This window comes from Ahaetulla prasina, chromosome 12 (genome assembly GCF_028640845.1).
Source record: "Ahaetulla prasina isolate Xishuangbanna chromosome 12, ASM2864084v1, whole genome shotgun sequence".
Lineage (NCBI taxonomy): Eukaryota > Metazoa > Chordata > Lepidosauria > Squamata > Colubridae > Ahaetulla > Ahaetulla prasina.
In genome coordinates this window covers 13769963-13794783 of record NC_080550.1, presented here as the reverse complement: position 1 = coordinate 13794783, position 24821 = coordinate 13769963, and the positions used below count along the sequence as shown (strand labels likewise).

General features: G+C 47.7%; 1 protein-coding gene across 3 annotated transcripts; it reads left to right on the top strand.

The window, feature by feature from the left end:
- The first annotated feature begins 77 nt into the window (after positions 1-77).
- On the top strand, positions 78-20744 carry LOC131184022 (F-box/LRR-repeat protein 2-like). Of its 3 annotated transcripts, none has more exons than XM_058154916.1 (7): positions 78-178; positions 9700-9801; positions 12212-13195; positions 14539-14754; positions 16335-16436; positions 18593-18810; positions 19775-20744. In XM_058154916.1, the coding sequence occupies exons 1-7, from the start codon at positions 152-154 to the stop codon at positions 20061-20063; spliced, it is 1938 nt and encodes a 645-aa protein (XP_058010899.1). In that variant the 5' UTR covers positions 78-151; the 3' UTR covers positions 20064-20744. The 3 variants fall into 3 exon arrangements, with proteins under 3 accessions (XP_058010899.1, XP_058010900.1, XP_058010898.1); XM_058154917.1 differs by having other exon boundaries at positions 16224-16436; positions 19889-20744; XM_058154915.1 differs by having other exon boundaries at positions 16224-16436.
- The last annotated feature ends 4077 nt before the right edge of the window (positions 20745-24821 follow it).

Genomic DNA, 24821 nt, shown 5'->3' with positions numbered 1-24821 from the left:
ATCGCGCCCGTCGTCTTGGGGATCCTGGAACGCGGGGGGGGGAGGAGAAGGAGCTGGTGGGCGGGGCGTGGGCGGGGCCGGCCGTTGGAGGCGGCTCCGTTTCTTTTATCCATCTCTCGTCTTTTGCTCGTCTTATGACCTCCGGCCGGCGATGGACACCTGCAGGCTGCCCGTCGAGGTAAGGGCGAGCAAGGACGCGGATAGGCTGCTCAGCGGAGTCCTCCCAGGTTTGCTCCGCGCTCGACCCGCGTGATTGCATCCAGACGTGTCTGCACACGCGTGTCAGGCGCTAGCAATTTTTTTTTTTCGCGGCTCCTCGTTAAATGTCTCTATTTCTCTCCCTCCGGGTTATTAAGCGTTTTTTTCTTCTTTGATCTTAGCCGCGTGCATAATTAGCAGGTTCCTTACCTTTTGCTTCCACCTAAGGGGAAAACTTCCTAACGGTTAAAGATGCGCAGGGGAGCGAAAGAAGTCTACCTTACAGGGGGGGGCGTGTTCTCCATCGCCGCGGCCGGTTTTTAAGAAGAGGCCGGGCAGCCGCCTGGATGGTGGTGTTGCTGCCCAAAGTTGGACTGCTAGATGACGCTTGGGGGGTGCTTGCTTTCCAGCTGCAGGATTTGATGATATTGAATCTGAGGAGCTGTGGCTGCGGCAGAGATAGAATAGAATAGAATAGAATAGAATAGAATAGAATAGAATAGAATAGAATAGAATAGAATAGAAGGAGAAGAGAGGAGAGGAGAGGAGAGGAGAGGAGAGGAGAGGAGAGGAGAGGAGAGGAGAGGATTTTCTATTGGCAAAGTGTGATTGGACACACAAGGAATTTGTCTTGGTGCATACGCTCTCAGTGTACATAAAAGAAAAGATCACTAAGAATTCTAAGGTACAGCACTTAATGATAGTCATAGGGTACAAAGAAGCAATCAGGAAACAATATCAATATAAATCGTAAGGATACAAGCAACAAAGTTACAGTCATACAATCATAAGTGGGAAGAGATGGGTGACAGGAACGATGAGAAGCTTAATAGTAGTAGTAATGCAGACTTAGTAAATAGTTTGACAGTGTTAAGGGAATTATTTGTTTAGCAGAGTGACGGCGTTCCGGAAAAAACTGTCCTTGTGTCTAGTTGTTCTGGTGGGCAGTGCTCCATAGCATCGTTTTGAGGGTAGGAGTTGAAACAGTTTATGTCCTGGATGTGAGGGGTCTGTAAATATTTTCACAGCCCTCTTTTTGACTCATGCAGTATACAGGTCCTCAGTGAAAGGCAGGTTGGTAGCAATTGTTAATAAATAAGTATGCTAAATAGTGTTTTAAAAAGAGCAAGGAGGATTATTGGTTGTCATGGCTGGAATTATTATTCTGGTTATTGTTTGTAAAGCAATATTTTGGATTATTATCTTTTTAATGCTTGGGGAAAACTGCAGTGCAGAGTCCTGAAGGAGGAAAATGTGATCGTGCCGAACAAAATGCTTAGGAGACAATTACGTGCGGATGCTATATAAGGTGCATCTGGAGCTACCTAAATGAGGAACTGTGTATTTTGCTCTTTGTAGACTCTAAATAACCTTGAAGCCACTCGGATTGTTGCTTCTTTACCAACAAAGAAGTCTGTTCCTGAAACAGATTCATAAAGTGTGACACCCACGTGGAATTTCAAAAAGGAAATAGCAAGGTTTAGAGGAAATTGTAAACATTGCAAACCCTCTTATGCAGAACCAACACAGGGCAGACAAGAGATTTCTCGCCCTGGGCAACCAAGGTCCTATTATTATTATTTTTTAGTTGCTGAAGAATAAAATAATCGATGTATATACGGTATATCCTAACTAAAATGCATCAAGTTCAACAAGTGAGTAGGTTCGCACAATGTACAACCAATTATTTTTTTTTAATTTGAATTTATATCCCGCCCTTCTCCGAAGACTCACGGCGGCTTACATTGTGTAAGGCAATAGTCTCATCCATTTGTATATTATATACAAAGTCAACTTGTATTGCCCCCCCACAACAATCTGGGTCCTCATTTTACCTACCTTATAAAGGATGGAAGGCTGAGTCAACCTTGGGCCTTGTGGGACTCGAACCTGCAGTAATTGTAATTGCAGGCAGCTGTGTTAATATTTATTTATTTATTTATTTATTTTATTTAATTTTTATACCGCCCTTCTCCCGAAGGACTCAGGGCGGTGTACAGGCAAAAGTAAGAACAACACAATATACAAATTAAAATACCATTTAAAAACTTATTAAATTAGCCTGAAATTAAAATTTTCCATACTAAAAACCCCATTTAAAATTAATAAAATTTCCCTTAAAACTAATTTAAGCCAGCCCCGCGCGGATAAAAAGATGTGTTTTTAGTTCGCGACGAAATGTCCGGAGGTCGGGTATTTGACGTAAACCCGGGGGAAGCTCATTCCAGAGTGTGGGTGCCCCCACAGAGAAGGCCCTTCCCCTGGGGACCGCCAGCCGGCATTGTTTGGCGGACGGCACCCTGAGAAGTCCCTCTCTATGGGAGCGTACGGGTCGGTGGGAGGCATGTGGTAGCAGCAGGCGGTCCCGTAAGTACCCAGGTCCTAAGCCATGGAGCGCTTTAAAGGTCATAACCAACACCTTAAAGTGCACTCGAAAGCCACAGGCAGCCAGTGCAGCCTGCGCAGGATCGGTGTTACATGGGAGCCACGTAGCTCCTCTATAACCCGCGCAGCTGCATTCTGACTAACTGAAGCCTCCGAGCGCACTTCAAGGGGAGCCCCATGTAGAGAGCATTACAGTAATCCAAGCGAGAGGTAACGAGCGATGAGTGACCGTGCATAAGGCATCCCGATCAAGGAAGGGGCGAACTGCCGAACCAGGCGAACCTGGTGGAAGGCCCCTGAGACGGCCACAAATGATCTTCAAACGACAGCCGATCGTCCAGGAGGACACCTAAGTTGCGCACCCTATCCTTTGGGGCCAATAACTCGCCACCAACAGCCAGCCGCGGCTGCAGCTGACTGAATCGGGGTGCCGGCATCCACAGCCACTCCGTCTTGGAGGGATTAAGCTTGAGCCTGTTTCTCCCCATCCAGACCCGTACGGCCTCCAAACACCGGGACAGCACTTCAACAACTTCATTGGGGTGGTCAGGGGTGGAAAAGTACAGCTGAGTGTCATCAGCGTACTGCTGGTATCTCACCCCGAAACCACTGATGATCTCACCCAACGGTTTCATGTAGATGTTGAACAGAAGGGGCGAGAGAATCGACCCCTGAGGGACCCCACAAGTGGGGGCCCTCGCGGCCCACCTCTGCCCCCTGTCAACACCGCTCATGCATCGTCAGAGAGATAGGAGGAGAACCACCGATATACGGTGCCTCCCACTCCCAATCCCCCCAACCGGCGCAGCAAGATACCATGGTCGATGGTATCGAACGCCGCTGAGAGGTCTAATAGGACCAGGGCAGAGGAATAACCCCTGTCCCGAGCCCTCCAGAGATCATCCACCAAAGCGACCAAAGCTGTCTCCGTGCTGTATCCGGGTCGGAAGCCGGACTGGAACGGGTCTAGATAGACGTCTTCATCCAGGTATTGAGGAAGCTGTCGCGCCACGGCACTCTCTACAACCTTCGCAACAAAGCGAAGTTTGGAGACTGGACGATAATTACCCAAAACAGCTGGGTCCAGGGAAGGCTTCTTAAGGAGGGGTCTCACCACCGCCTCTTTCAAGGCGGCAGGGAAAACCCCTTCCAACAAAGAAGCGTTGATAATCCTCTGGAGCCAGCCTCGTGTCACCTCCTGAGTGGCCAGTACCGGCCAGGAAGGGCACGGGACCAGTAAACATGTCGTGCCGTGAAGCCTCCCCAACAACCTGTCCACGTCCTCGGGAGCCACAGGGTCAAACTCATCCCAAATGGACTCAACAAGACGTGCCTCCTCTCCCTCGCTTGGATCATCGCAAATTCGATCCAGACCGTCCCTCAGCTGAGCGATTTTATCGTATAGATAACCGCTAAACTCCTCGGCTCGTCCTGCAAAGGGTCATCCGCACCTCCTGATGTAGGAGAGAGCGGGTGACCAAACAGGGCGGCCGGGCGGTTATCTGCCGGCGCAATGAGGGTGGAGGCGAGAACGCCTCGCTTCCCTCATTGCCACTAGGTAGGTCCTAGAATAGGACCTAACTAGTGTCGATCAGTTCGGAGCGACTGGACCTCCAGGTGCTCTCCAGGCGTCTTCTCCGGCGTTTCATCTCCCTCAGCCCCTCGGAGAACCAAGGGGCCGGTCGAGATCTACGCCGGGTCAGAGGCCGCAAAGGCGCGACACGGTCCAAGGCCCCGGCCGCGGCCTGTTCCCAGGCCACGACCAGTTCCTCAGTCGTGCCGTGGGCCAGATCCTCAGGGAATTAATAACAGACTGCATTAGCCTGTTGAGCCACAAGAGGCCCAATAAATAATAAAATAAATTGTATTATGCCCAAGGGGTGGATTTTCAAATTTCTAGACTTGGGATGTTTGAAAAAAAATATCCTGAAACTCCTGATCAAGAAGCAAAACTTCATGATAGAAAATTGACTGCATTCAAGTAAACATTTTGTTGTCAGTCGCTCATGGAACTTCATCACATTTTCACAGTACTCTATGATTCTTTGAGACAGGAGTTGAAACCCTGGATCTGAGCAATATGTGAACCCAGATTCAGGGTTCGAGACACCCAATTCTTTTTCTTGATTTCCCCCCCCCTCCTTTTCCCCTTTTCTGAAAATCAACCAGCAGTCACAAGACACAATGAAAACTCCTTAATTTCACAACACATGGACTCAACCATAGTTTCAACTGGGAAACTGCATCGTAGGTCAAGCTAAATCCCAAAACACTAGCGAACTCCTGCGACAAAGCTGCCATCAACCTATAGACACATAGAGACAAATCACATTTATACACCATTTAAAAGAGATAATAAAGTTAAGACGGAAACGAAACGATCAGAACAGACCCTCTCCAGCAACCAACACCCAGATAAGCAGGGATTAAAACCAGACAAACAGCCAGTTAAAAAAGAATACCCTATTCAAAGAACGGCCAAGGAGAAAAACCACATCCTCACCAACGCTGGCAAGGCAATATACTGTATATAAACAGGGAGTAAAGCACACTCACTGGGTAATGATTTGACCTAACTAGGTAGTGATATGTCTGCAAGAAAATAACCAAATTCAGAGAGCGCCAAGGACCCTACCATTCAATCCTGAGTTACTAATATTTCCTTCTTTTTTTTGTTTTTTACTTTCTTTGATCAGAGTAAAATTCTTCCAGTTGTTATTCTAGTTTAGATACAGATGTTTACAGGTGCTGGTTCTGTCCTTGCATTGGAAATCCTTTTAAATGAAAGAATCCACCTGTCTGCACGTGAACATTGGGGTATGTCGTGTTTAAACAACAGGACAATTTTCACATTCGTCAAAGAGTAGGTAACTGGATAAATCAAACCACCGTTATCAGGCAGGGTCAAGGAGTGAGTGAAGATTGATAACCACGTTAATGAGGGGGGGAAAAACAGTTTTCTCTAATACTAGAGCTGTGATGGCAAACCTTCAACACTTCCATCAACGCTGTCAAACTATTTACTGAATCTGCACTACTATTAATCTTCTCATAGTTCCCATCACCAATCTCTTTCCATTTATGACTGTATGACTATAACTTGTTGCTGGCAATCCTTATGATTTATATTGATATATTGACCATCAATTGTGTTGTAAATGTTGTACCTTGATGAACGTATCTTTTCTTTTATGTACACTGAGAGCATATGCACCAAGACAAATTCCTTGTGTGTCCAATCACACTTGGCCAATAAAAATTCTATTCTATTCTATTCTATTCTATTCTATTCTATTCTATTCTATTCTATTCTATTCTATGCCATGCATATAGGCAGTGGTACGAAGCCCCCACAGCCTGTGTTTGGTCCCAGGAAGCTGCAGGCTGCTAGGCCCAAAATGGGCTTCAGGGGGGTACATACACACACACACACACACACACACACAGCATCCCATTTTTAGTCCCAGAAGACTGCAGGGAGGCCTGCTAGACCCAAAACAGGGCAGGAAGGGGTCGTGCGCGCATTCACAGGGGGTGAGGGGAGCGCAGAGGGATCATGCGCATACACCTGAGGGCAGGGCATGGAGGGGATTCACACGTGCATTGCATTATGGGTGCAGGCACGCGTGTGCGCTGTTGCACAGGCATGCCCACACTTTTGGCACGCAACGACAAAAAGGTTAGTCATCACTGTACTAGAGCTTATGACCACCTTCCACAGGCAAATACGCAACTGTCTGAAACTGGAATTCTGAAGCGGGAAATAAAATCCTATTTGGATGGCATGGAGGTAATATACCGAATTAGTCCATCCAGAACTGCCTAACCTCTCTGCGCATGCACAGAGAGTGTGTGCTCGCATGTGACCTGTGCGGGGCGCGAGCACTTCCGAACCGGTAAGGAAGGTAAGTAGATTTCACCCCTGGTTTTTTTGTTTACCTATGTTGGGGTTTGCCCTAAACCTATCCCGATCTAGATAAGATATCACCATCAAAACCAAAAACTATTTTGAGAAATAATTAAAGTAAGCTATAAGCCACAGTTTACAAAGCTCCAGTCGCTGGGCTCATGCAACTGGCAATGCCTGAATAATTTTGTTAATGTTGCTAATTACAGAACCAACGAAATGATCTGTTATTCCATCTTCTATCTATCTAGTCTGAAATGGTTTCTGAAGTTTTGAACAAAGAAATCATGAATAAAATAATGTTTAACAGTGTTTTGCAAAAGTTCTATAAAATCATTTTGCGAAGCAACTTTTTCAAGGAGCGGCTTTCATCCTCGAACAGCTGTGTTTGTTTCAAAATAAAAAGGGACACGTTTTTAAAAGCAATTGTGGATGGCATGGAGGTAATATACCGAATTAGTCCATCCAGAACTGCCTAACCTTGCTGTAGGAACTTAGTGTGAAAATAATCATTTTACCATCGCAAGGTTTGGCCACAAACTCTCATCGCGTAACTGAAACTGCTTTAAAGAAAGAAAACCAACCCCAATCCAGACCCCCATTTCCTGTAGTCCTTTGTAGCACGCTCCCCTCAAAACATTTAATAAACATGTCACTGCATGTATGCTAAAAAAAAAATCCTCCCCACCTTTTTTTTCATTTCCCATTGAGATAACTTGTTGCCTTTTGAGCACAATTGCTTTTAAAAACGTGTCCCTTTTTATTTTGAAACAAACACAGCTGTTCGAGGATGAAAGCCGCTCCTTGAAAAAGTTGCTTCGCAGAACTTTTGCAAAACACTGTTAAACATTATTTTATTGATGATTTCTTTGTTCACAACTTCAGAAACCATTTCAGACTAGATAGATAGAAGATAGAATAACAGATCATTTCGTTGTTTCTGTAATTAGCAATATTAATAAAATTATTCAGGCATTGCCAGTTGCATGAGCCCAGAGACTGGAGCTTTGTAAACTGTGGCTTACTTTAATTATTTCTCAAAACAGTTCTTGGTTTTGATGGTGATATCTTATCTAGATCGGGATAGGTTTAGGGCAAACCCCAACATAGGTAAACCTAAAAACCAGGGGTGAAATCTACTTACCTTCCTTACCGGTTCGGAAGTGCACGCGCCCCTCACGGGTCACATGCGTTCACACGCTCTCTGTGCATACACAAAACTTTTCTGCGCATGCGCAGAGGGTACAAAACACATTACTTCCTGGTTAAAACCAGGAAGTAATGACAGCCGGGCGGGTGGGCGGAGCCTTGCACCGCGATTGCTACTGGTTCTCCGAACTACCAGCCAAGATCACTACCGGATTGCGTCATCCGGTCCGAACCGGGAGCATTTCACCCCTGATAAAAACTCATCAACCTCAATCATAAATGAGATATGGTTTTTTTTCCCAATCCAGAAAAAACAAACAAGTATTGTCATTAAATTGTTTTCTTATGGATAGTGGTTTCTGTTCTCAGAACACTTGTTCACACACACAATGACTTATTGTTGTGCAGAGATCATTACAGTAAATTATTTACTGTTTTATAGCTCTATGACATCCGGCTCTTCATAAAGATCAGCAGCCTCTGGCCTTTCATTAGCAAATTAAATTGAAAAAGTAGATAATAAGATTCGTAGAAGGCTTCCTTCTTCTAAGCCACATGGTTTCGCATCATACGACCACTCGAAATTAACTTCACTCTCGCTATGTTAAGCCAAAGCAGCAAAGAATCGGATGTTTCCTTTTTCAACAGTTAACATATGGTTCAGATAGTCAAAATGTAGATGCAGATTAGAGGCAGTCTTTTTCACATCAGAAAGCATTGCTGTGGACTTTATGGCAATCAATGTTCAAAATGTTTGTATATCTGACGACTTCCATCCCGTGATTCAATTGGTGTAATTTTAAATTCTGGAAGAAATACAGGTAGTAATACTTACAATAAGTTTGTTTAGTGACCGCTAAAACCAGGGGTGAAATCTACTTACCTTCCTTACCGGTTCGGAAGTGCACGCGCCCCTCACGGGTCACATGCGTTCACACGCTCTCTGTGCATACACAAAACTTTTCTGCGCATGCGCAGAGGGTACAAAACACATTACTTCCTGGTTAAAACCAGGAAGTAATGACAGCCGGGCGGGTGGGCGGAGCCTTGCACCGCGATTGCTACTGGTTCTCCGAACTACCAGCCAAGATCACTACCGGATTGCGTCATCCGGTCCGAACCGGGAGCATTTCACCCCTGATAAAAACTCATCAACCTCAATCATAAATGAGATATGTTTTTTTTTCCCAATCCAGAAAGAACAAACAAGTACTGTCATTAAATTGTTTTCTTATGGATAGTGGTTTCTGTTCTCAGAACACTTGTTCACACACACAATGACTTATTGTTGTGCAGAGATCATTACAGTAAATTATTTACTGTTTTATAGCTCTATGACATCCGGCTCTTCATAAAGATCAGCAGCCTCTGGCCTTTCATTAGCAAATTAAATTGAAAAAGTAGATAATAAGATTCGTAGAAGGCTTCCTTCATCTAAGCCACATGGTTTCGCATCATACGACCACTCGAAATTAACTTCACTCTCGCTATGTTAAGCCAAAGCAGCAAAGAATCGGATGTTTCCTTTTTCAACAGTTAACATATGGTTCAGATAGTCAAAATGTAGATGCAGATTAGAGGCAGTCTTTTTCACACCAGAAAGCATTGCTGTGGACTTTATGGCAATCAATGTTCAAAATGTTTGTATATCTGACGACTTCCATCCCGTGATTCCGTTGGTGTAATTTTAAATTCTGGAAGAAATACAGGTAGTAATACTTACAATAAGTTTGTTTAGTGACCGTTCAAAGCAGGGGTGGGTTCTACTTACCTTTACTACCAGTTCGCAACGGGATCCCGCACACGCGCACGCTCTCGCTTCCCTTATGCGCATGCGCAGATCGTCTGTGATGACATCTGGGTGGGGGGGCGGAGCCTGCCCTCGGTTTTACTACCGGTTCAAAAGAACCAGACCAAACTGGGGGCAACCCACCACTGATTCAAAGTTACAACGGAACTGAAAAAACTTATAACCGTTTTTCACACAACCGTTGTAGCATTCCCCAGAATTCTCTTTCCCGTTTGAACAACTAAGTTGGCCTCTGCTTTCTCATTTATAGGTCATCGCTTACATCTTGAGCTTCCTGCCTATCTCTGATAGAAAAGAGGCATCTCTGGTTGACCGAACCTGGTATTTTGCAGCCCAAGACTCTCTGCGACAGGTAAAACCTTTGTGGGCTTAAACACACTCACCTACGCTGTTAGGATTCCGACAGATACCCTAATTAAATCATGAGCCTCGAACCAAGCTTCAAAAGAAATCCAGTTATTTATTAGGAGCTCCATGTCAGCATGTACCCAAATGAAGCCAACTCTGACCCCACATAATTTACGGTCCTAATCATGACCCTGTTTCCCCCCTCCCCCCATGGTGTGTCATCAATCACATTCGCCAACAGAGCAATTTCGCGGGTTGTAGAGATCACTTCCCTCCGGCCGCTGAGGGTAACCCTGGGAGACAGCCTTGAGAAAGATACTTCTGAAATACGCTCCTGTCTTTGGTTGCTGTGTTGCTTCATCGGTTTCCCCTCCCCCTTGCTTATGGCAACTCGAGAGCAGACCAGGAATGCTTTGTGAGTTGACATTCGACTCCCCTTACTTCCTCAAGGCGACCTGTGCAAAGCAAAAACAATTTTGAGTACAGGCTTTCTGTTCCTTCCAAAGGCGAATCCCCTTTTGGAAAATCTCCCTTGTTTCAGGATTGGGGAATTTTTTACTGATTTGGGAGCAAAATCTCAGCCTTCCAAATTGCCAGTGACCGTATGTTAATATGATACGTTACAGTGTGGAAGTTTGGCTCATTTTATAAGATTTGAAAGATGGGAATAAGAGCCTTTTCACTTCCCAGATCTCCTTTTCCAATTCCCCTCTTTAAAAGAAGGAGATCCAAAAACCATCCCTCTTCCTCTCTAAAACGTGACTCCAAACATCGAAAAGATATTGGCAATCAATTAGGAAGCACGGTATATCAAATTTTCCTCCTGAGGAATGTAGGTAGCCCTTGACTTAAAACCACAATTGGGACTGCAATTTCCATTGCAAGTTGCTGCAGTCGTGAAACGAGTCATCCCATGACCAGACTCGGGTTTTTTAGCGGCCATTTTTTTATCATGGTTCGCAAGTAAATCGTCATATGTGTTAAACGAAACTCACAATCGTTAAATGAATCGTGGGATTGTTACGGGAATCCGGCTCCCCCAACTGACAACCCAGACCAGACCTCGGAGGTCTTCTATTCCAGCCTTGGTCCCTTTAAGACTTGTGGACCAAGGCTGGAGACTCCTTGTTGTGTCCTCCTCGCCTCCGTCCGAACGATGGCTTAATTAGCCGGCTCTTATCAGCTCTGGCAGCAAAAGAATCAGCGTCTGCCAAGAGCCCTCGTTAGCTGCCAAGACGCTGGTGAGTCACAACCTTCAGCTCTAGTCAATCCGTGGATTTGCCTGATACAAAGAGACACACCAGCTCTTGCTGCCTTTTATATCCTGTGGGGTGTGGCTCCATGACTCAGCACTTCCTAGGCCTGCCCCTCCCCTGCTTCTATTGTTCTCTTCTCTCCTGCCTACGAAACCTGGGATTGAGCCAAGCCTTGCTGTCAGCTGGGTCTGCAGGCGTGGCCTGGGGGGGGTGGAAGAGTCAGGAGAAGGAGGCCTCGTTATCTCTTTCGCTTGGCCTGCTTCTGGCTTCTGGAGCTGATCCAGGGAGGCCGGTGCTTCCGAGGTAAGTCCTGATGGCCCTTCCCCCTCACTGTCCAAATCACTTTCTAGCAGCAGGCCCGGCTCCAAGGCACTTTCAGGCATGGGGCCAGGTTCGGGGGCCACAACACCCCTGTTCTAGTCCAACTCTCTTGCTCAGGCAGGAAATTCTATACCTGTGATGGCGAACCTATGGCATGCATGCCACAGGGGGCACGCAGAACCCTCTCTGCAGGCACACCAGCCGTCGCTCCAGCCCAGCTGGCCTTCATGTCTCTGCCTCGCATGCGGGGGGGGGCCACATGCAGGGATGCACGTGTGCATGCGCAGTGGAGTGGGACGCATGCGCAGGGGGGTGCAGGTTGGTGCAGGAGGCTTTCCAGGCCCAAAATGGGGCATGCCCCCCCCTCCGCACCCTGTTTTGGGCCTGGAAAGTTTCCTACACCAACCTGGAAGCCAAAACAAGCACAGGGGGGGGCACATGCGCGTGGGGCACTCACATTGCATTTTGGGAGTTCTGGCACGTGCATGTGCATTCATATACAGGCACGCGCGCTTTGGGCACTCGGCACTAAAAAGGTTAACCATCACTGTCCTATACCATTTCAGACAAATACACTTGTGGGAAGTCAACTCGGAAGGTCGCAAATCGCGATTCCATTACCACAGTAACCGCTGAAAAAGCAAGCTAGTTGCTAAGCACCTGGATTGCGATCACATGACTGTGGGGAGGGGCTGGCGGCGCAGCAGCTGTAACTTCAAGGACGTGCTGCAAGTCACTTTTTCCCAGGCTTGGGCACCTGTCATTAAACGAACAATCGTAAGTCGTGGGCTATACTTGTACGTCCTCATGACGGACCCTGCTTTGCTTCAATTCTAGGAGAATGTCCTCTACAACATCCCAGCTACCTCCGCTTCCCTCGGCACCATCCGGGCCTTGGCCCAAAGGCACGTATGCAACGTCAAGATGGCAAACCTGGACAGCTCTACGACTTCCCGGGATGTTGTCAAATGCATTGCCAACCACCTGGGCCCCCATCTGCGCAGTCTCTGCCTGAACGGCAGCTGCCTGACCGAAGCCAGCTTTGAGGAGCTCCTACTGGCTTGCCCCAGCCTCGTGGCCCTGGACCTGAGCAGTTGCAACAGCATCTTCATGTCCGGCACCCTGCTGTCCAAAAAAGAGACTTTATTGCAAGCCCAAGAAACGCTAGCCAATTTGCGGGAACTGAACTTGTCCAGCGTGAGGTACTTGTCCGATCTCACGTTCAACCGCCTGGCCAGCTGTTGTCCCCAGCTAGCCAAGCTGGTCCTGGCCCGCTGCCACCTTACCTTTGAGTTCGATAGCTACAGTGGCTCCCACGACTACAACTCCTCGGCCCTGCTGTCTTTCCGCAACCTCCTGCACTTTCTCAGCCAGCGAGCCTCTTGTGTGAAGTCTCTGGATTTGAGCGGCACCAACATTAACAGCCAGGCGATGAGGACCCTGGTCCAAGTGGAGAACCTGCAGCTGCAGGAATTCATCTTGCAGGCCTGCCGGGATCTGACCAACGAGGCGGTAAGCATCCTGTGTCAGCACCAGCCTCATTTGACCACGCTGGACCTCAGCGGCTGCTCTGAGCTATCAGACCGGGCTGGGCTAGCCATCAATTCCCGGCTTCTAGATCTTTGGTGCCTGCGCCTGGGGAAACTCCCACGAATGACCGATGTTGGCTTCCAGGGAATGTCACACCTGAAGCATCTCCAGATCTTGGACGTGTCTGAATGCAGTCTGGTGAGCTGCAGTGAGTTCGTGAAAGCTTTTGGCGCTAACACGAGACCTCCTAAGCTGAAATCTTTCAATGCTGCCTTTTGTTCATTACTCAGGGTAAGTTCTGTGAAGGTTCTTCAATTGATTTCTTTTAGGACAGCGGTACGGTTCAACCGCTGGTCCAACACACTGTGCTAAACCGTAATAAGTTGGTCTGGTTTTAGCTTAATATAGCATGTGGATCCCGTGTTAGTGTTTTCTTCACTAAACTATGGTTAAATAATCGATTTAATGCAATCTGGGTGGTCCTAGACTTAATTGGCCATAATTGAGCTCTCAATTTCAATTGGGAATGGCGTAAAAAATGACCGCACCCTACTTTACAACAGTCATCAAGTGATCACAGGAGTCGCAGGAAGCAAACCCTTCGTTTGCAATGGGGTGTTTTTTGGCTGGAAACTGAAAGTAAACACTAGTTTCTGGGGGAAAGAAATAGCAATAGTGCTTAAAACTTATATACCGCGTCACGGTGCTTTTACAGCCCTCTCTAAGCGGTTTTACAGAGCCAGCGTATTGCCCCCAGCAATCTGGGTTCTCATTTTACCCACCTCGGAAGGATGGAAGGCTGAGTCAACCTTGAACTGGTGAGAATCGAACTGCCAAACTGAAGACAGCCAGCAGTCAGCAGAATTAGCCTGCAGTACTGCGTTCTTAACCACTGTGCCGTCACAGCTCTTCAGAAGTGACGTAAATTGAGGCCCTGTGATCACGAAAGCTGCAAATGACCATAAATGCAGGCTGGTTGCTAAGTGCCAAAATGTAGTCACAAGACTGCAGGGAAAGATGAAGGGGAAGACACTGGAATGTCAAATCCAAGTCTTTAAGTCTGTCAGAATGTTTATAGCATGACTACTATTTTGAGACCACCCAGGAGCAAAATACAGGACACAGAGGTTTGTCTTACAAACAGTGGTTTATATACAAGACTTCTATATACAGACATACATGTGGTAGGCACATACCAGGCAAGCAATCATTCTTCACCTCTGCACCGAGAACTACAATGCAGATACACGAGGGGAGAGAGAGAGAGACGCCCTCTCATGGCATCCCTTATATAGACAGCAGCAATAACCCTGCTGACTCATCCTCAATCTTAAAAGGGCAATAACCCTGCTGACTCATCCTCACTTCATCATCCTGGTCCACAGCCTTACAGCGGCTGGTCAGCTTTAAATCTTCATTACCCTGACAAAGATTTTGCTGGAATCCATCATGACTTCAACCAGTCCCTATGTCACTGGTCCTAAATGGATGATTAGCTGTATGTGAACCTCCCCCAGCAGAAATTCACGGAGAGCCATGCCCTCCCGGAAGCCCCTGCGGGAAGTTCAAGTGTAACATGAACCCAATCATCCTTTCTTCTTCTTCTTCTTCTTCTCCTTCTTCTTCTTCTGCAGGACAGCACAGTGCTCTCTCTGGCCGAAGCTCTAAGCAAGAACCTTCGGGTTTTGGATCTGTCGTCTTGCGTGTCGCTTTCTAACCGGAGCGTCCAAGCCATCGCTTCCAGTCTTTTACTCTTGACTGTCCTTCGCTTGGCCTGGTGTAAAGAACTGACCGATTGGGGCTTGCTGGGGATCGAGGAGCCCAGAGAGGAGCGTGAAAGCGCCAAAGAGGTGAGAGGACATCATTCATAGAAATACGCAATCATAGAGTCATAGGGCTGGAAGGGACCTTGGAGGTCTTCCAGTCCAACCCCCTGCCCAAGGCAGGAGGCCTTATATTATCCCGGACAAATAGATGTCCACTCTTTTCTTGAACATCTCCAGTGATGGAGCACCCACAACATCTGGAGGCACACTGTTCCATTGATCAATTGTTCTCACCGTCACCTTTTTTGTCTAATGGCCGAGCACCTTTTTGGGTGGCAAGCATTGTTCTGGTAGCACAAGCACGCATAATGTTGACAGAACCTAACCAAGGAAAAGAGCTTTCCTCCATGGTGACAGTGGGAAAGATCACCCTGCAAGGAGAGGTTGAAATAGCTACAGGACTGGCCTGCTAGCTGCCAATTCCCTTTTGGTATTTTGGAGGCCTAGCATAAGTGCTCCTGTATCATACTTCATGATGGTCCTTTCCTGGATGTCCGCTAGATCTGTGGACTTTCACTTCCCCAGCCAATGTGGCTGTTAGAGGAGACCTGAGTGGGGGGAAGGCAACCAGCCTGTTGTGGTCCGCTGGCGGCCTGCAGAGCTGACAGCAGAGTTGGACAGTGAAGAGGCTGGGGAGGAACATGGGCCAATCCTGGAGTCTGTGGAAGGCTTGGATGAGGGCTCTGCCTTGGAGTCCAGGGCCATCTGGGAGTTATGTGCTGACTCCAGAGCCTCCTGAGTCTGACATCAGCGAGGCAGAGGAACAGGGGGAGCCTGTTCCCAGTGCAGGCATGCGCAGAACTGCCAGAAGGCAAGAAGACTTAAGACAAAAGGGATGACTCGGGAGTAAGGCTTGGAGATGATAGGCCCCTCCCATAAGACATAAAGGAGGAGCAAAGGCACAGGAGCCTTTGCAGGAAGCAACTTTGTTCGTGCTGATCCGTTTAAATTCTGCAGCTCCGTTTTGACTCTGTGTTCCATATGGCCTAGCAAAGCTAATTGCCAATTAGGTCTTTAGCAGCGTGTCAAGGGAGATAAAGGTGGGTGCTTATCAGCCTTATTCCGAAGGACTGTGGCAGACTTCTGTCGAACTCTTTACAATTATTTGTGACTCATCACAGGCTGTGAATGAACAGAAATCACAGCCGTTGAAATAAAAAGAGGGTTTTGGGACTAATTGTGTGTTTTTTACTGTCTCAGGAAGCCTAGGTCAGAACAATAACCTTTTAGTGGCCAAGGGCTACAGGGTGGAGAGATTTTGGTGCAAAAGTGAGTTGGGCTACAATGAATTAAGTTCATGTTTTTTTGAAGTAGTATGGTAGTAGAAGAGGCGGCAGAACTGGAAGGCAGAGTAAAACATGGTCATCAATTTGAGTCACTGCGTTGCCACAAGAGACCCAAGTCTCATAAAGCCTAGGTCAGAACATGGCCCTCTAAGCAACCGAGAAAGGTTCCGTCCCCTTTTACCCACCCTTCCCGACTTGCTTTGACAGAAAGACGCTGGCCCAAAGTTCAGCAGGAACTTTGGCAACATGGGGTTTTTCCTGCCCCCACCCCAGGATCTGGAGCAGGATAAAATGATGGTCATTAATCTCAACCAACAGAAGGCCCAAGAGCAGCGCCAAACCTCTCTGAACGCCTTGACCCGTCTGCAAGAGCTGGATCTGACTGCCTGCGGGAAGCTGACGGACATGAGCATAGCCAAGGTACAGGGCCTCCTGGGTTGGGGAAAGCAGATATTGGGACAAGAGCGGTGGTGGCGCAGTGATTAGAACACAGTACTGTAGGCTGCCTCTGCTGACTTCCGGCAGTTCGGCAGTTCGATCCTGACCAGCTCAAGGTTGACTCAGCTTTCCATCCTTCCGATGTTAGTAAAATGAGGATCCAGATTATTGGGGGCAATATGTTGACTCTTTAAACTGCCTAGAGAGGGCTGTAAAGCACTGTGAAGCGCTATTGCTAGTGCTAAGTGCTTTGCTAAATGGACCAGCAGATGTGATCTTCTCCCAGGCCGATGTTCCTATGAAGATACATCTAAAAGAAGTCGGCTGCGTCCTCCAGTTTTGAACAGCCCACATACCAGTGATGGCTAACCTTTTTGCCATTGTGTGCCAGGAGAGAGGGACGGGAGGGGCTCGCACACACACGTGCCCACACCCATAATTCTATGCGCCCTGCGCATGCGCACACAACCCCCCGTTCCTGGCACGCAATGGCCCGGTAGGCCCATTTTTCTCTCTCACCTGGTTCCAGAGCCTTTCTAGGAGTTGGGGGGAGGGTGAAAACAGCCTCCCACTCCCCCCCATCCCCAGAGGTCCTCCGGAAGCCAAAAACTGCCCATTTACCAACTTCCAGTGGGACCGGAAGGTCCATTTTTTGCTGTCCCCAGGCTCCAGGGTCTCTCTAGGAGTCTGGGGAGGGCAAAAACAGCCTCCCCCCCCCCGGAAGTCTTCCAGATGCCAAAAAAGGGCCATTTTTTGCCTGCAAAAAACCTCTGGGGGTGTGGGGAAGACCATTTTCAGGGGACCCCAGACTCCTAGAGAGGCTTTGGAGCCAGGTGAGAAAGAAAAACGGGTCTCCCCCCACCCCCAGGCCCTCTGGAGGCAGGAAACAGCCTGTTTCCTTACTTCTGGTGGGCCCAGAAGGCCCGAAAATCAGCTGGAGGTGAGCTCACATGCCCACTGATATGGCTACACGTGCCATAGGCTCACGGCCATACACCATTGGTAAAGGTAAAGGTAAAGGTTCCCCTCGCACATATGTGCTAGTCGTTGCCAACTCTAGGGGGTGGTGCTCATCTCCGTTTCAAAGCCGAAGAGCCAGCGCTGTCCGAAGACGTCTCTGTGGTCATGTGGCCGGCATGACTCAACACCAAAGGTGCACGGAGCACTGTTACCTTCCCACCAAAGGTAGTCCCTATTTTTTCTACTTGCATTTTTACGTGCTTTCGAAACTGCTAGGTTGGCAGAAGCTGGAACAAGTTACACGGCAGCACTAGGGATTTGAACCGCCGAGCTGCCGACCTTTTGATCGACAAGCTCAACGTCCTAGTCCCTGAGCTACCACGTCCATTACCATTGGAGCTACCGCGTCCATACCATTGGAGGAACATTTAAAATGAAGTAGAATCATTGGTCCACCTGGATGTGCAAACCCTATAAATTTATTTTCCTTCGTTCCGCTACAGCCTCAAAGAACTCAAGGTTTGAGGCTTGGAAGCAACACTTAGGTTTACATACCCCTGCTCGAAACTCAACAAATGTAGGTTTTCTTGGGGTTTGGCCCAGGGTGCTTTTAAATTCTTCCAACTGGCCAGGGATTGTGACCTTCTGCACAGAAAACAAGCATTCTGGGCACCGAGATTGATATAAAGCATATTCAATTAAACATTTCTAAAGAAGCAGATCTGGCTAGTTGGAGAGTTCTGTGAGTCGGAAGTCTACTCATCTTAAAGTTGCCAAGGTTGAGAAAGGCTACTCTAGCAGATTTCAAATCACACTCAGTGTCCTTCCTCTTTATAGGCTCTGGGTGATTTTTTTCTCTCCATCAGCCTCATTTACATGTCGCAGCAGTGGTAGGATTCAAAAATTTTTGCTACCAGTTCTGCTTGGTGGGCGTGGCTTGGTGGGCATGGCATGGCTTGGTGGGCATGGCAGGGGAAGGTTACTGCAAAATCCCCGTTCCCTCCCGATCAGCCGGGACTTGGGAGGCAGAGAGTAGATGGGGGACGGGTCCAGTCAGAATTTTTACTACTGGTTCTCCGAACTACCCAAAATTTCCGCTACTGAACTGGTCAGAACCTGCTGAAACCCACCTCTGGCTCGCATCTCATGCAGGATTTGGTTCTGCCCTTCCTCTCCAGGTTATTAGCTTCCCAGATCTTCGCTACCTCTCCCTCAGCCTCGTACCCAACATCACCGACACCAGCCTCCTCGCCATCGCGCGCAACTGCCGGAGCTTGGAGCACCTTTCGCTGAGCCACTGCACAAACCTGACGGACAGAGGCTTTGCCGAGGCAGCTGGATCTTTGTGCAGGTTGCAGCATCTCGTTCTTTCCGGCTGCAACCAGCTGACGCCCAGGTAAGCAAGCAGAGTTTGCAGGAGATGAGGCAGCTGAATGCCTTGCTTGGGGCATCCCGTGCAGCCCAAAGGCTCCTCAGTTGACCTTGGAAAATTCTTTAGAACGGGGTGTGCGTGTCCCCAACTTTTTTGGTTCCAAGAACCGGTGGCAGCGGCTTCGATAGTTTCGGCAAACGGAGGGGAATGGGTGCTTTTTTTTCCCAAGAGGCAACTGGACTTTCTGGTTTTTCCCTGAAGGCATTTTGCTTCTCATCCAAGAAGCTTCTTCAGCTCTGAAGTCTTATCTCTGTAGACGAGAACCCTGTGAGGTGAATTGGGCTGGTAGAGAGTGACTGGCTCAAGGTCACCCAGATGGCTTTCATGTCTGAGAAGGCACTAGAACTCCTGCTTTCAAACCTGGCGCCATAACCCCTAGACCAAATTGCTGGGTCTTTCAATCTCTATCTCTGCAGCAGGGGTGAAATGTTCCCGGTTCGGACCGGATCGGGCGATCTGGTAGCGATGGCGGCAGGTGGTTCGGAGAACCGGTAGCAAAAATCCCTGCCCATGCCCATCCAATGCCCGCTCGCCCGCTCGCCGGTTCTGTTAAAAAATGCTTTTAAAAGGTAAAAATAAAGACGCTTTGACGTTCACAGCTGAGCCGCATGATCGTCGGAGCCTTTTTTTTTAACTTTTAAAAGCATTTTTTTAACAACCTATTCAGCTGAATAGGTTGTAAAAAAATGCTTTTAAAAGATAAAAAAGGGCTCCGACGATCACGCGTCTCAGCTGGGCAGAGGTGGGAGGGTGGGGCAGGGATTCTTGCTACCGGTTCTCCGAACCGCCCACCGCCATCGCTACCGGATCAGCCGATCCGGTCTGAACCAGGAGCATTTCACCCATTGGTGTGGACCCCTGCTTTAGAAGCCCATTTTTCTAACATTGCTTCGGCTAATACCAATCCCCAATCTCTCACTGTCGGTAGACATTATCTGACAAAGGAGATGGGGAACGGCAAGCTTGCTGCTGAGCTTTCTTTGCGGCGGTGGGTGGAGAACAAAGACAACCAACATCATCAGCTGGAATCTCCCCTTTCTAGGAGCCTGAAGTCCATTGGTCAGGAGTGCCAGCTGCTGAAGACCTTAGATGTCTCCATGTGCAGTAAGATCAGTATGTCCGACGTAGAACGCTTCCAGTCGCAGCTGCCCCCTCAAAGCCAGACCAGCATCCAGTCACGGTTTGTGGGTGGAGCAGACCTTTCCATCACCCTTTGAGGAACCCTTGTGGGTTGTGAGCCTAGACACCTTGGTTAACCTTTCTCCATCCCAGCGGGAAGGCAGGAAGTCCTCTTGGACAGCCTGGGTGGCCTCTTGCCCGCAGTCTGAAAATGAATTGCACTCTTACAGCCTCATAAGCCCCATCAAGGAAGCAAAAACCCGTCTTGGGTCCCACAACTATTTTCCGGAAGTTATTGAACCAGGCCAGCAATTTCGGTATTCTACAAGCAGAATGGGAGATACCTATTTGCTCCAAGAGTTCGGAACGAGGTAAGTATCCCAACAAGAACGGCAGGGCAAGTCTCGTTATTCCTACCAACTTTGATACAGCCAGACAATGGGCACTTCTTTGTCCCTTCTAAAGGTTGTGAATTCCCTCTTACACAAGAAGTGCATTCTTAGTTGCCAACCCTTCAGGGTCCCTTTGTCAATTGTAAAGGAAACCTGGATTTGCATCCACTTTCAACATTTGCCCTCCTCACTGATACCAAAGCATCCTTCGACTGTTCGGACGCAGCGAGGTGTCCCACTGACTTCTCGGAAACAGGGTGAAAAAGCAATTTTTTCCAATAGCATCCATCTCGTCTTTCTAAGCCTGGGACTCAGTTTCTGTACCTGCAGAGCTGTGTGTTAGATATAAAACAGGGACATAAATAAAAATCTGCCATCTTATCCGTGCACACCCGACTCTATAATCTATGAATGTTAAAAGAAATCTGGTTTCTGTGCTCCGTACAGAAACTCCCAACTATATGCAATCAAACAAAGCCATAACAATAGTTCTTCCTCTTTTTTTAATGATTAATTAATGGTTTCTATGCCCAAGGTAGTACCACAGTGAATTTGTTACAGTACAATCATCTTGAGTAGGAAGAAAATGGGGGGAATGCCCAGGAATCCATTTTTGGAAATTTACAGGTAATCCTTGACATAACAACAGTTCATTTATTCATCACTCAACGTTACAACGGCACTGAAAAAGGTGACTTATGACCGTTTTCCCACACTTAATGACCATCGCAGCATCCCCGTGGTCACATGACCAAAATTTGGATGCTTGGCAAAATGTCTTTCTGACAATTGCAATGTCCCTGGGTCACGTGATCCCCTTTTTGCGACTTTCTGACAAGCGGAGTGAACACGGGTCAGTCAAGATTCATTTAAGAACCGCGTTAACTAACTTAGCAACTCCTAAGATCTGCTTAGCGACTGGGGAAAGAAAGGTCGTAAAGGGGTAAAAATTCACTCAATTGTTTCACTTAGCATCAGACGTTTTGGGCTTAATTGAGGTGGTAAGTCAAGGGCTACCTGTATTGAAGCAGGCAAGGTTTGTTCTTAACCTATGAAGAGTTTTCACCGGGCAAGATTAAATCATACGCAAAGAACTGCAAGGAGGGGGGGAAATGAAATTTCTGATCCAGTGCAATGAACTCCACATCTGTTGTGAGGTGAGTGGGGGGGGAATCTGTAACACATACACCGAATGTACATAAAATAAGTAAAGAATCGCCACATTTCTTTTCAAAATAGGTCAAGAGAGACAAACGAAGGAACTATCAAAAGAAGCCTTTCCCTCAGTCATTTACAGAGTGATGCTGAAGTGCCTTTGTCCTTGGTCAATTAAAGGGGAAAAGCTCCAATCCTTGGTCCATCAAGAAATACTTAGGTTCAGGCTGAGCTTCATAGGCTCAGAGGTGGCCAGCTAAAGCAACCTTATAACCTGTGGACTTCAATTCCATCTTGACAGGATAGCAGTGTTCCAATCTCTCAGGGATTGCCAGAAAAGAGGGAGTCAAGCTATTCTGCAAAGCACCTGAAGGCAGGACAAGAAGCAATGGGTGGAAATTAATCAAGGAGAGAAGCAACTTAGAACTAAGAGGAAATTTCCTGACAGTTAGAACAATTAATCAGTGGAACAACTTGCCTCCAGAAATTGTAAATGCTCCAACACTGGAAGTTTTTAAGAAGAGATTGGATAACCATTTGTCTGAAATGGTATTATAGGGTTTTCTCCCTGAGTTGGACTAGAAGGCCTCCAAGATCTCTTCCAATTCTGTTATTGCAATTCTAACTTCAGCTGCCTCTGGAATTGTGGGAGTTGAAGTACACAGGTCATAAAGTTGCATAGTTGCCCAACCCTGGTCAGGTTTAATCCTCTCATCCCCCACTCTTCCCTCTTAAGATCCCCAAAATGGTTCTCTACCTAGCTTAGGCACAGAACAAAGTGGCCAATGGAATAAGGAAAAACAATTGCTTCATGGCATAGCCAGAATTCCAACTACTGTTGGGGCAGAATCGAGACTATTGACACCATGGTTCAAAAGCTATAGTACTGACCGTTAAGTACCAAGGAATATGTAAAGGTAAAGGTTCCCCTCACATATACGTGCTAGTCATTCCCGACTCTAGGGGGCGGTGCTCATCCCCATTTCAAAGCCGAAGAGCCAGCGCTGTCCGAAGACGTCTCTGTGGTCATGTGGTCGGTATGACTCAACGCCAAAGGCGCACGGAACGCTGTTCCCTTCCCACCAAAGGTGGTCCCTATTTTTCTATTTGCATTTTTTTAACGTGCTTTCGAACTGCTAGGTTGGCAGAAGCTGGGACAAGTCACGGGAGCTCACCACGTTACGCGGCACTCGGGATTCGAACCGCTCAACTGCCGACCTTTCGATCACAAGTTCAGCCTCTTAGTCGCTGAGCCACCGCGTCCCCAAGGAATATATACTGTACCCTAAAAAGAAGCTCTTAAAGAGAGGTCGTCAGAAATCTCTTCCCCCGTACCGTACATGCAAACTGATCACGAGTAAAAAATAAAATAAAAATGTAAATGCATCCCTTAAAGCTAATTGTGCTCCTGGTTTGAACAGAACTTCTCCCTTTGCTTGAGAAGATTGGAGCCACGACTGCATTGCCTCCTAACCTTATACAGCGAGAGGGGCAAAGTGTAAAGTGCGAAACGTACCAAGAGGCAGCAAAAGCATTCGACAGCATTGAAACCACACAAGCTTAGGGAGTGGGGTGGAGAAGAGACCAGTTGCCTGAGGGAGGACACCAGTTCTTCTTAAGGAAGACAAGAGTCAATCCGCCACCATCCCGCCACAACTCCAAACTCACAATTCCCTTGTGTAATTCCCGGGGAAGCGTAACTCCAAACCAACCTTTGTTGGGGGGTGGGGGGAGAATCCAGCTAGCAGAAAGAATGCAGAAACCCATTTGTGAACCTGAAACCAACTTAAAGCTCATTCTTCTTCCACGACAGGCCCTTCCTTAGAAGTTTTATTGTTTTAGGCAGCTGAAGCAACCGAACGGCGAATGGCCGTCTTGTTCTCGCTGGAATTGAGATCAAGGCTCAGCCTAATGAGAAATAGGACTTTCTGCCTCTTTTGACACTCTTTTAACAGCCACCAGCCCATTCTCCCAGTTTCCACACAGGCAGCAACCGGGATTGTTAGCTTATACAATGTGCAAAAAGCTAAGGCGATCGCATGATTGAGGCAGGTTGTGGCATGAATAGTATCTGAAGTGTTGTTGGGCAAATGGTAGTCTTATGTGGCTGCCCTTTACAGTAAAGGTTCCCCTCGCACATATGTGCTAGTCATTCCCGACTCTAAGGGGCGGTGCTCATCTGCGTTTCAAAGCCAAAGAGCCAGCGCTGTCCGAAGACGTCTCCGTGGTCATGTGGCCGGCATGACTAAACGCCAAAGACGCACGAAACGCTGTTAGCTTCCCACCAAAGGCGGTCCCTACTTTTCTACTTGCATTTTTTTACGTGCTTTCGAACTGCTAGGTTGGCAGAAGCTGGGATAAGTAACAGGAGCTCACCCCATTACGCGGCACTAGGGATTCGAACCGCTGAACTGCCGACCTTTCGATCGACAAGCTTAGCCACTGAGCCATCGCGTCCCCTATCCTTTACAGTAGGATAATGCTAAAGATTGCAGAGTGAGGTCTCTCCAGAGCACAAGCCAACCTAGGTGGCAGGCAAATTCCCTTGTGGGTTTTGTTTTGTTTTGTTTTTGGTGTACATGTGCGTGTGTTTCCTTACAGGTAACTTTCGAACGCCAGTTACAGATGCTAGCTCAATAGAGGCAAATATCGTGGCGAGTGAGCGGGTGGCTGTTGAGTTCTCTGTTCCCCTTTTCACAGCATTCACTTTCTATTCTTAAGGCCTCTTTGCCAGCCTGTCTCTCTCCTGGGCAAAGTTATTCCCATTCCAGATTTTGACGGCACCTCGGTTGGAAGGAAGCCACGTAAGTTGTGCATCCGGAAGCGTTAATGAAAAAGAACTGATTTTCTAGGATTTAAAAAAAAAACACACACACACACAGTCCACCAAGGCTCAGCTGGGAAGGCTGTGAACAAACCACAAGCTACCCCATTCCTTCCTCTTGGCCTCGCTTCGTTTGCTGCGATGTCTGAATTAGGCAATCTGTGGTCACCTCTCATCTTCAGACAAGGTGCGGTTTGAACAGGATTGGTTTACCTGTGGTTTGCCCCGGTTTTGATGTCAAGTAAAATGCTACTTGGGTGAAAGATGACCATAGAGGAAGTAATTGGAACGTGGATTGAAAGCAGGGAATTCCATGCCCACGTTTCCCAATCCGGCTTTCCGGGTGATCCAAAAGCCCGTGAATTTGTAGAACCGTGTGGGGATCCTGCTTGAGGTGGGTGGGCTGGGCACTGCTGTGCGAAGGACAGCTCTTACTGTTCAATATGGGTAAAGTCATAGCAGAAATTTAAGTTGCCTGAGGAGGA